This window comes from Lonchura striata, chromosome 3 (genome assembly GCF_050655825.1).
Source record: "Lonchura striata isolate lonStrDom1 chromosome 3, ASM5065582v1, whole genome shotgun sequence".
Classification (NCBI taxonomy): domain Eukaryota; kingdom Metazoa; phylum Chordata; class Aves; order Passeriformes; family Estrildidae; genus Lonchura; species Lonchura striata.
In genome coordinates this window covers 56,517,586-56,529,817 of record NC_140705.1, presented here as the reverse complement: position 1 = coordinate 56,529,817, position 12,232 = coordinate 56,517,586, and the positions used below count along the sequence as shown (strand labels likewise).

At 41.4% G+C, this 12,232-nt stretch overlaps 1 protein-coding gene across 1 annotated transcript; it reads right to left on the bottom strand.

The window, feature by feature from the left end:
• Positions 1–1,741: 1,741 nt before the first annotated feature.
• SOD2 (superoxide dismutase 2) lies at positions 1,742–9,399 on the bottom strand. The gene is made up of 5 exons (XM_021540634.4): positions 9,344–9,399; positions 8,002–8,204; positions 4,383–4,499; positions 3,595–3,774; positions 1,742–2,252 (listed from the first exon to the last, which is right to left on the bottom strand). Exons 1-5 carry the CDS (start codon positions 9,370–9,372, stop codon positions 2,107–2,109), a joined length of 675 nt encoding a protein of 224 aa, XP_021396309.1. The 5' UTR covers positions 9,373–9,399; the 3' UTR covers positions 1,742–2,106.
• Positions 9,400–12,232: the final 2,833 nt, after the last annotated feature.

The window sequence follows — 12,232 nt, the reverse complement described above, 5'->3', positions numbered from 1 at the left end:
TGAGGTGGCTAAGCCCTGGGGTCTGTCAGGATACAATTTTGCAACTCTTCTGTTTGGTCCAGGTCAAAGACTAATCCAGCACTGAAATTTGCAAACTCATTGCTCCTGTCACGCAGATCAAGTCTGCACATAATCCCATGCTCATTGATGATACTCTGCACAGTTCTGGTTGGAGATGACTAAACACAGCTATTTTTACCACTGGCGTTAGGAATAGATAGAACAAACTGATAATTTCATGTTTGACTAATGGGTCTCAGACTTGTCCACAGAGGCCATTTGAGATCAGCTGTAAGGCTTTCCCTTCCTGTTTCTCAATTCATGTAGGGAGAGACAGACCTACGAACCTCCACAGCAACCACTCTAACACTTAAGTGCTACTTCTCAGCAAAAATTCTGAGTTTACTGCCTAACACAAATCAGTAAGAGGCTTATGCACTCTCATTGCCCAATCAACAGCTTTGCTAGCACAGTTGCTAAATTACAGGCACATACTCCACCTCATAGTGCCACAAGAACTTTTTCCAGATTTCACAGCAGTATGGAATTAAGACCGTTTAAGCAAGCTGTTACTTCTTACTTCCACGTAAGAAATCTTTGTCCTTTCTGGTGGATCAGTTGTCCACCAGAACATGCATTAAATACCTTTCACTGCTTCACTGTCCCTACTATTTGCCTCCAACAGTTACTAGATTCTCATCTTCCCCTTCCTTTTTGTATAGAGCTGAGGACTTTGCACATTCAGACCTAGAGAGGACACAAGGTAGCAGGACTGACTCACCAGATGACTGGAAGCAGGAGATGAATTAACTTTTTCTTAAGTTGGTGCACAGCAGAAACTGAGCCCTACCAGCATGTGCTGGGTCTCACACTACTGCTTTTAGAACCTCAGCAAATGTTGGCTGTGCTTGAGGAGCCCTCCGTGGTTTAAAGCCTCACCACCTGGAGCTCACTCAAGCTTCTTCCATAGCTCAAGCACTCCTTTCCAGAGTACCAGTCTACAGGCATATCTTCCTGCTGCTCCTTTGGAATGTGCAGCACCAGGATGTCCAGCACACACACTACAGCACTTGCCAACAAAGCCCTGCCTCAGCAGTCACTCACATTGAGCAGCACTCCACCGGTTTGTTTTTCATCTCTCCTATGTGGTACTTCACCGTATGGAAAAAGGAAAAAACTCCAGTTTCCTTCAGCACAGTAAGTACAACAGACCAACTATTTCAAGACCATGGGCATGCTCTGTTACACCATATAGGTTACTTCCTTCCTGCTTCAAGCATCAGGTTTAATTTGTTACTACTGCTTCAGCAACATGGCTGTGCAGAGACAACTCATACTTGATATATACATGCAATCAGTCCCTTTAGTTAAAGGATGGTTTAAGACATACCTGAACAGTTAGTATGAAATGAGTATCACATGCTGTCATTCAGGCCCTATGTGAACAATTTGCCTGAGCCAGTACAGTAATCTCTGCCCAGAGTAATGCTTCCAACACTGGTGCATCAGTGTGATAGAAGACCTCACATAAGAAATGCAGGAAGGGGTAGGGATGACTGAAGACAGTCAATCAGGCAGGCATAGCAGCACCTATTTCCCCTTTATAATTTATCTTTTTAACCTCTGTGGAAGCTCTGCAGTCTGTAATACAACAAATTACGAAAGTAATTTTTCTCTTCCAACTTTTTTAAAATCAAGTAATTAGACCAGATATTACTGAAAATGAGTCTCTTGTAGACAGTTATAGAAGATTCTTCTTTTGAGTTTTATTTGTTTATAGTAACAATAGCACATATTTCCACTTAGGTATTTTAGTGCAACAAGGAAATCCATTAAGCTTCAGCAAGGTGACCTATGTTTCTATATGCAATGGAGCAGATTAAAGTGCCTCCCTTTGTTGCCCAACAGTTTAAAGCTTCAGAACTGTAAGTAAATACCTTTCACAGAATTAAACAAGCAGACACTTTGCTTGATTATGAAATGCTTTTGTTGGATGAGTGAAGTGCTTTCTGCGGTAGAACAATTCATTTGTAAGCCACAGGCACTACAAGAGTGGTATCAGAGTAGAACTGGTGACATTTTAGTAGTCTGTGCAAGAATTCCACTCTACTTTTTGCAAGTTGCATATCTTGAAGATACATTCTCCCAGTTGATCACATTCCAGATGGCTTTCAAATAATCAGGTCGAACATTTTTATATTGAAGATAATAAGCATGTTCCCATACATCAATGCCTAGCAAAGGAATGAGACCTGTGAAAAAAAGGGGATAAATTTTGTAAATGTATGAAAACACACTTTACATGTAAAGTTTTACATTACATCTTCAATTAGTACCCAGTTTTTGAATATTACTCTGCAGGAAGACAAAGCTCTGCAGCAAACTGGTCCTTATTGCAATATTTTACAAAACTGTGCGCACACACACACACCCACACACCACAAACTCTAAAGAGCAGCCTTGGGTAAACACATCTATAAATATTCTGGAACAGTCTTGAAGACATAGTCGAAACCAGATTAAGTAATTTTTGAAAGGTTTCTATCTTTTGCATACATATTGGAAGCACATTCACGAAAAATTATGTTATAAAGGTTTCTTGCTATGCCAGCTTGCTTCCAATACTTTAATTACAGGCTATTTGTTAAGTGCCTAATTACCTCCTTGTTTTTTTGCTGTAATACCTTTGTCACTGAATTTTTAATGGTAAATTTTCACAGGAGAGAGGGTGAAATTCACCCACATTATAATCTATGTCCCTATACTAAATCTATAATTTCTTTTCACCCTGCTGATAGGCAATACACAAGTCTGCTGGCAATACATTAAATTCCTTGCCCTTCTCTATGAATTCTGCTAAACGTGTTTTAAAGGTATCTGCAAAATTTGGACAAAGTGACACTACAGGCAGATTCTTACTGGTCATGAGCTCTTCTCTCTGTGAAGGGTGTCCAACATGCCACTACCACTTCCATGTCTCTCTAAGAAAGTTAAGAATATCTTGGAAAGAGATCACTGCCAGTACTATGCTGCTTGTCCAGCTGTAACACTTAACCACATCATAGACTAATTTGGTTAACACTCATTACTCTTATAAAGGAAGAAAATTATAAGGCTCCATTTTAAACTCAGTCTAGATAGGAACAAGAGTTATGATGTTCATCTTCCCATCTCGTGTTGTTTGGTCCCCACTGACAACACTGTGAAGAGCTCATCTGCCAGAGAAAAAAAAATCTGAAGACAAGAGGCTTAATGTTGCTTGATATGTTCAAGCTATTCCAGTTACTCAGAATTCCAAGGAAGCTGAAGCTAAAATATTCTGCAAGCAAAAAGCACTTTCACAATATGGCACATCTTTCTTTCCTTGGATTAGAAGGACACAATGCTTCTGCTCTTCACAGTTTTTAAGTCCTGCTTTACAAATGCTGCTCTAAAAACTGAATTTTCACTTCTGCTAGAAGAGACATTTCGTTTTTCCAATCAATTTATCCATCAATTTCTTCTCAACATTGTTCACAAACCACTTTTCAGATGTCATCCACTTGCCGATCAAATCTACATACAGAAGGCAGAGGGGAAGGAAAGAAACCTGACCTGTTGTTCCTTGCAAAGGGTCTTGATTTGCACAAGCTGCTATCTGTAGGCGCCCCTGTTCCTTGTTATAGCCAAGCCACCCCCAGCCTGATCCTTGAACACCAACTGATACAGCTGTTAGCTTCTCCTTGAAGTTTGCAAAGGAACCAAAGTCACGCTTGATGGCTTCCATCAGTTCTCCTTTAACAGAAAAAAAGCACAGAAAGATCACAGGTATATAAACCTCAATCAACACCTCCCAAGTTTATCACAACAGCTTTTGTAATATCTGTACTAAAGGGCCTTTACCTTCAATTGCAGGTCACTTTAGGTAATCAGTACTCCATCCTCCCCAAGGGGATTCCTTCTTTCAGGCTTTAACTGCTAAACTATCCCTATCCAAACTGGAGACTAACTCCAGCCACTAGGCTGAGTGGGTCTGCAGCACATTTCTTCCCTTTCTGTGAACCAAGTACATATGGCAATTTAATCAGTATGGCTTTGTGCAACTATTTTCTCTTATGAAGGTGGCAAGGGTATATACAGCAGTAGCCAGGTATTTTGCAATGTATACATAATCAGTTCTAGAAATTAAAAATACTTTGTACATTACTCATTTTTTATTCTTTTGGCTTACCTCCATCCCCCCCTCCCCCGCCAATACCTCAGAATTTTGATAATTGTCACATAGAAATGTGAATTAACTCTGAAAAATAAAGATCCTTTAGACTCCTTTAAAGAGAGAAAAGATCATCAATTCCACCTGTTAATTAAAACTAATGCAATAAACCACTGTAACATGCACTAACCTTTGGGTTCCCCTCCTCCATTAGGAGAAAGGTTTGTCCAGAAGATGGTGTGATTGATATGACCCCCACCATTGAACTTCAGTGCAGGTTGAAGTGATACCTGAGTGGTAACATCACCTAAGGATACAGAAAATAAAACTACACAAGTAAAAACATTATCATCACCATAACAGGCAGGAAGTTCCTACTAGGCCTCCACTGATATCCAAAATCTTTCTACAACATATAATGTACAAATGGAAAACATAAGGTTTGTACTGTTATCCACATTTTAGACAGTCACAGACAAACCCTATTAAAAATTTACTACCTATTATCTTTGACCTTTTTTACGCTGTAATGTGATCTGCAATATTGCAGCTATCAGGCAGCCCATACTACACAATTAAGACCTACTGCCATTCTACAGCAGAATAAAGCAACAAGGACAGCCAGAACTTTTTGAGGACCCAGCGAATGTAAATTTGAAAACTAAGCATTTTTAAACTTCTTCAAACAATTTATAGGGCAAACAGCTTCTGCTTGAGAAAAGTCATTAAGTACAGTGAGCACATACACAAAATGTTCTTCTCCTTCCTACCTTTTGTTTCATTTGGGGTTTTTTTGGAAGGAGGTACTCACAGAAAAGTGATCCACGTCATTTTACTATACATGACAGAATTCTGCATCTGAAACCAAGATCAAACAGCTCTGTACTTCCTTTCCCTCCACAAAATGCTGTATTCCTTAACGAATTCACTGGTGCTTTGTGTCTCTGAACAGTGTTGCACCACTTCAAAACAAGTCTTTTCATTACTATTTTGGCTTTTAAAAACACTGAAGCATTTCAAACGTTTTTAAAGCTTTTTCCACCACTCCAGTACATTCTTTAGTAAGGAATCAGTGGGGGACCTGTTTTCTCCACTCTCAGGACTAAGTTGTAGAAATTTTCTGAGTCACCTCAACAACAAAGACGTGAAGACAATCCTCAAAGAAGTAGTACACCTCAAAGCAGTAGCACAGCTGTTACTAAGGCTTTAATTCAGGATTCCATGTTGTCAGCATTTCCTCACAACCTTCATAGAGGGGAACAGCACTGAAACAAAGCATCCAATGCTTTGTTTGTAAAGATATTATTTGCTGGATTAAGGTATCAGGTTAAGCATAAGAAGTCTCTCATGGTCCTTCAGATGGTATCTTTGAGACATCTGCTCTGAATTTTGCATGCCTTAATGACACTTTAAAGTTCATCCAGAGCATACAACATATAGCAAGCCAGAAATCAAAAGGTAACTTAGAAAGACTTTAATGTGTTCATAGCTCTTTATTCCACCACTCCTTAGAAGAATCCACTCCTCAGGACCATTAGAAACCAGAGTTGGCATTTCACCATTGGCCTTAAACAGTATTTGGGCTGCTGAACTTTGCACTGGAAAAAAAAAAAAAAAGCAATAGAAAAGGGGTAAATTACCCTTAAGCTACAGCAAAAGTATACTGGAATTTATTGGTATAGAATCCATGGACAAGTCAGTAAACCAAGACAAGAAGCTCAAAGGTGCTCAAGAGAGCAGTCAGCTCAGTTTCTCAGCTAAAGTCATTTGTTTCCTTGTAAAAGTGCAATCACAGGTTGCATGATGGTCAAAAAAGAGCAGGGAAAACTATGGTAGGAACAAGCTTTCAACAAAAATAAGATTCAAGTTCATATCCTTCAGTTAGAAAATCTTACACATTTTGATGGGCCAGTGTCAGGACCAGATTATGTTGAAACAAAGTCCTGCACTGTCACAGAAATGTAAATTAATTTTCAAATGAACTGACAATGTAAGACAACAGGATGGCTTTGAGTTCTCTATGCAAATATAGATTACTGAAGAACATGTCAAAGATAATCTGAAGAGAATACATTACTTTCTGTTGCTGAACAAGAGACATTTTCTGCTGTCCAGAAAAGTTATTAGATAGTGATCAGATGTGCTATGTAACCCAACACTGATACACAGCCCAGGATTTTTAACTGTGCTCAGTTTCAGTATGAAAAAATAATGACAATATTGACAGAATGAGGTAGCACTGCAGACTTAGAATCTTTTCTAATGAGGGTGAAAATACTGCACATAGTGTACTGAGATACCAATTAAGAAAAAAACAAATTAACAAACTGCACAATCATGAATATTCCAAGTACTTACTTGTCTGCTTTGGTGTGAATGACCACAACCAATAAGTAATCAATTTGGAAAATAATCTTTGCAGAATCCTTGAGGAAAAATTAATCTCTACCTCTAAGTACAAAACATTCAACAGCAAGTGATGAGATGCTATCAAAGGCTGTAATTCCTAAAAAATAACTCAAAGGATCCACAACACTGCAGATGCTTCTGATAACCAGAAATTCTGCCTCCACTAGTGGCTGAACCTTACGTCATTTAATAGCATCAGGAACAGAAGCAGCAGACACACTATCTTCTTACACTTCAGGCTCCCTCCCCGTTGTGTTTGCATTAATTACATCTCCAGAATACACCTTTCCTGATCTGCAACTGGCAGGGAAGTCACTCTTGATCACCTGATTCTTAATCGAATCTCATTAGTTCATTAGTTCAGACTATACAAGTTATTTTTAGGTTCACTGAAGTACTTGAAAAGCCCCATTCTCTAATCAAATACACTGGCAATTAATTATCAAAGAACACATGGTTCAGGTTTTCTCAGATATCAGCAATTCGCACTTTCACCGAAGTCCAAGCAGTTAAATTCCACTGTGAAGCCACCTTGCAAGCAGAAAGAAATGAGTCTATACAGTAATCATTTCTTTGAGATAAATTGATACCTTTTAAGAAGATCATGGATCATCACAACAGCAGAAAAAAACAGAAAATATTCCACCTTCTTAAAAAGGCATACAAGTTGTTTCACACACTTTTATTAGTCCAACTGAAAGACTCAAAGTTTGGAAAAAACACATCTCATGTTTCAACGTAGCTCTGCTACATCTGCAAAGTTTTTGCAAAAGGCAGTGTACCTCAAATTCTGGGATCATAAAAAAAAATTCCACAATGATTTCCTGCATATTTTTGTGTCTCACATGGGCTTGTTACTTACAAAACCCCTTAATTTGACCCAGTGATATAACTGACACCCAAATTCAGGCCTCTGCACTGTGTGTTCTATGTATTAACTGCATGTTTGTCTTACCTCAACTTGTAGGCAACTGAGATTATTTACCAAGACTGAGCAGAGCATGTGATGTGAAAACTATCAAGGCACGCAAATTTCACTTCATCTAATTTTGCTAATAACTTTTTATTGCAAAGTACTTGTTCAACAAAATGACTGCGATTTCCTACTGACTCAGTCTTTATTCGGTTCAAGTATGGAGTATGGACTAAATCCACAACAATCAATAAATCGTCTAGTTTTACAGCACTACAGAGAACAAAATTCATGCTTTTTACTTACATTTTATTTCCAATTATCGGCACCACTGAAGCTTCAATAAATGATCATCCCCTAACAATACTGCAATGACATAACCCAAAACTTTTAAAAGAATGTATCTCACTTCTTTTTTTATTTTGTTCTTCTGTATCATCTACGCCAACTAGATTCCATTTCACCTGCAGATTGTGGAGATACAAACCTTTTGCCAGTGCCTCTTTGTACTTCTCCTCAGCAACGTTCAGGTTGTTCACGTAGGTGGCATGATGCTTGCTGTGGTGCAGCTGCATGATCTCTGCATTAATATGAGGTTCCAGAGCACCATAGTCATATGGCAAGTCGGGAAGAGTGTGCTTTTGCCTAGAAACCAAGCACCCCAAGGGTGCTACCAACTTGGCACCACTTCTAGAAAACAAAACAAAAAAACAAACAAACAAAAAAAACCAGAATTAGTCTTACTCAGTAAAACTTGGGCTTTACCAGTGAAATAGACTACATACACTTCTATTCTGATCAGCTGCTTTAAGTACGTGGGGTGATAACCAAAGAAATCAAATTTCCATTTCTCAAGAGTTTAAAGCAAGCATGCTCTGCAGCTTAACTGCAAAGATGAATTCACACAAAGGTCACATATACAGGGCTTTACACTGTGAGGCTGTTGCTTCTCAAACCCAGCCTGCAGGCCACCGCAAAGACTCATGTATCCTCCCAAGCACGCACGTGAGGAAAAAGCAGGGATAGCAATGATGGTAACCTGATGACATTCAAAGCTTCACCTAATCTTTATTGATTAAAAATAGAAGCAAAGATGTCGCCTAAGCGTCCTTCCCTCGCTATCGACAAGGTCCGTGCACTGGGAAGTAAAGACTGTAGGAGGTATAAAAGCTGCACAGTCACCGGGTTCCCAGGACTGACTCTCTCCAGCATTCGCATGGACATGTGTTCCCGATCCCCACAGGGGCACCGGGAAACCACACGGGGCGTCACACGGCGATGCCCGGCACGGACACCGCGTAGGTTGTGTTACCCTTCCCTATTTTAACACCTGGCACTTGTCATGCGACACAAGGGCCACGCCGAGAGGAGAATCGCCGGACCGGCAGGACGCTCAGCCTGAGGCCCGCCGTCGTACCGCGGGTGACCTTGCCATCAGCCAGGGACACACGGCCGGCAAAGCCCTCGGGACCCTGAAGAGCGGCCGGGTGCCCGACCCCGGCCACCAAACCCAGGAGGGTTTGGCAGCACCGTGTCAGGCCGCCTGAGCTCCCCGGCGGGCGGCAAAAGCGCCCAAGGATGAGCGCCAGGAGCCCCCGCAAGGGCGGCGCCGACCCGGCGGGGCAGCGGGCAGCAGCGCGACCTCCCTGCGCGTGAAATGGCGGGGGCACACACCGAAGGGCGAGAAGACGACCCTCCCGCCGCCTCCCCCGCTCCCGCCGTCCTGCCCCGGCTCGGCGGCGGAGGGCGAGGGCGGCGCGGCCACCGCCTCCCGCCGTGGGCCGTGCCCAGCCCCGCGCCTTCCCCGCGCGGCGCGGCGCGGCGCTCACCTGCTCGCGGCGGCAAAGCGGCGCAACATGGCGGCGTCTGCAGCCGGGCGCGACCCGCACGGCGCAGGCGCGGCCCGCCCGCCCCCGCCCCGGCCGCGGGGGCTGAGCCCGGCCGAGGCGCCGGCGGCGCGCCCCGCGCCCCCCGCGCCCTTCGAATTCGGGGAAATGCCATTTCAAGAAGTGGGTGTAGCTCGTCCTTGCGAACGGAACGGCTCTGGAACCCTAATCGCAAAACTCAGGCCCGCCGTAGTTCGAGCCGAGGCGGGGCTGCCTCAGCGCCCCGGCGGAACAGCCAGAATGCCGCGCGGTGCCCGTGCCCGACGGGACACAGCAGCGCAGCAGAGCTCGCTCCCAAAGCCTGCCGAGCGCTCACACGGCTCCGGCACCGCCAGCGCTGCCGCTCCCGGCTTTGTCTACGGCTTTGCTTTTGGGGGTTCGTTTCTGTTCTTTTACCCATTTTTTGGACATCTTGTTTTCCCCAAACACGTGCTTTCCTGCATGTAGCAATTCAGCGTCCTCTGTTGCTCATGAAAGTCCTTTACCCAATTTAAATCAAATGAGTCCAAAGACCCATTAAAAACTGGCTCTCCAGCGAGGTCAGGGAGGAGAAGCTCATCCCTCACAGTTAGGAGGCACCCTGCAGACAAGACAAACCATCAGGTAGAATTTAAATTGTGCGGAATTAATCTCTCCTACCACAAAACCTTTAGTTCTTCATACTTTGTCTTTCTAAATAAATACATATAGCCTCAAGATATTACAGCACCCACATTTACCAGCCTATAAAAATTCAAATGACAAAAACTCAGTGGGGGCTAAACCTGAACAATTTTGTTGAGAATAAATAACCTCATCTTGCCAATTGTGAAGAACTCGACCTGGAAAGACCCACAAAGGGCATCTCGGGCCCTAGAAGACACAGTGCTTCCATCCCTCACTTCTCCAGGCATCCTAGAAAAGGACAGCAGTTTAGTTTCTCTGATGAGCCAGCAGTGCTCCTGCAGGAATCTGAGCAGTGAGAATAGGTGCTTTAGCAGCAGCTAAGATATAAGGCAAATTGTCCAAAATCAGCAAGTTGTGTCTTCATCCCTGACTACTGAAAATACATTCAGCAAGGTATATAGATTATAACTAATTTTAAAGATGAATATATTGTATTTATTGGATCAATGAAATGTCATTTTTTTTGTTAAAACAAACTACATTCAGGATTATTAAGTGTCATAATACACACATTGCCAGGCAAAAACAGGAATATAACAGGCTTTTTGGAATTAGCATTAGCATATACAGTATTACACTGCAGTGCACCCATGCTTGTAGCAAGTGTTACATGAAAGCAAGTCAATTATGTAATTATATTATTACTTTTATCATTGACTGGCAGTTGCTGGGTTGCTTTCATTTCAGGGAAAAAAAAAAAAAATAACACAAAGCACCCCAGCCTGCTTATTTAGAAGACACCTTCTAAGCAGAGAATGACAAAGGGTATGGCTTGTCTTACCCGTTTTTTTCCAAAAAATTAAAAATCTAATGGCATCATTTGTATTTCTGATTTACTCTTTAAAAGCAACATACCACTTTAGAAAATAAAAACCTCATGTGAAGATAAAGTCATAAATGTCCTGTAATATTTGACTGATTTAAGTAAAACATCACCACCTGAGAGCTATGCCTTTTAATAACCACAGATTTCCTCACAAGGCTTTTTACCATCTGATCACTATATTATCAACATTTGAAGCATCTTACAAAATACTGTATTTTTTTTACCATGTACAGGATCCAGAAGGTACATAGATCTACATGTTACATAAGCAATATGATGTTAAGATCAAACAAAATTCATCATGATCAGGGACTTCTGTGATCTAAAAATTCCTTTGGGTGCCAGCTGCCAGTACCATTTTGTATAGGTGCTTGCCACTTCCCTTTCATGCATTCAACCACTCAACTACCATTTTTTCAAGCAATAAGGCCAGGAGCAACAATCAAATAGCAACGAGGTATCACAACAGAATTTATACTTCCAGTGACCACTACCAAGTGATTTTAGAACATCGATGTGAATCCTATGAAATTAAAATAGCAGTGGTACTACCTATGGGCTAGCATGTTTCTAATACAAACAAGCATACCTGGTAGCATTTTAATTACATCCATTTGTCTTTGACAGTATTACTGCAGATACTAATTTATGCCACTTAAAAATGCTACCACAGAAGCCCTTCTATAAGAATTTACTGTAACTGTAAATTTTAAAAGTGTGTTCTAGAACTTTTGAGAAATACTCCTTTCAAACAAGTCTGCTTCCACAGCAAACTGCAAAGCAGTTAAGCTATTTCTTATTATTTCAGTAGCTACCTATGCATTAATTTTATTAGTCACCTGGTAGTTACAAGACTCTTAAGTAGAAAAATATTTACACTGGACTTAAGTCCACCCTAAAATATACCACTAAGTACTTTTTTCTTACCTTGAACAGTGCTTTTTCATCTTCTTGCTCATGTGCTACCAACACTAAACTAGTAGAGGGAAAATAAACACCAGAAATCCAGGTTCTGAAATTCACAGCTCATTGCTACTGAGCAATAAAAGTATGTTGAATTAAAGGGAATTCTTTCATTATCTGTACCTGTAAAGAAATCAGTTTTCTCAGGCGGGCATTTAAAAACAAAGTTATCCTGTTCGAAAGGATGAACTGCTAATTCCGTATGTTTTTTGTTTAATTTGTGCATTTATCTGTTAGGTACTTCAAGCTTTTGGGTTTATTTTGTCTTTTGAGTTTTTTGTGATCATTAATAAAACCAGGTTCAAACTCCACAGTTTACTTTTATTAACTTCTCCTTTCCATCTCCCCCACCCTCCATCCCCACCCTTTTTCTGCCA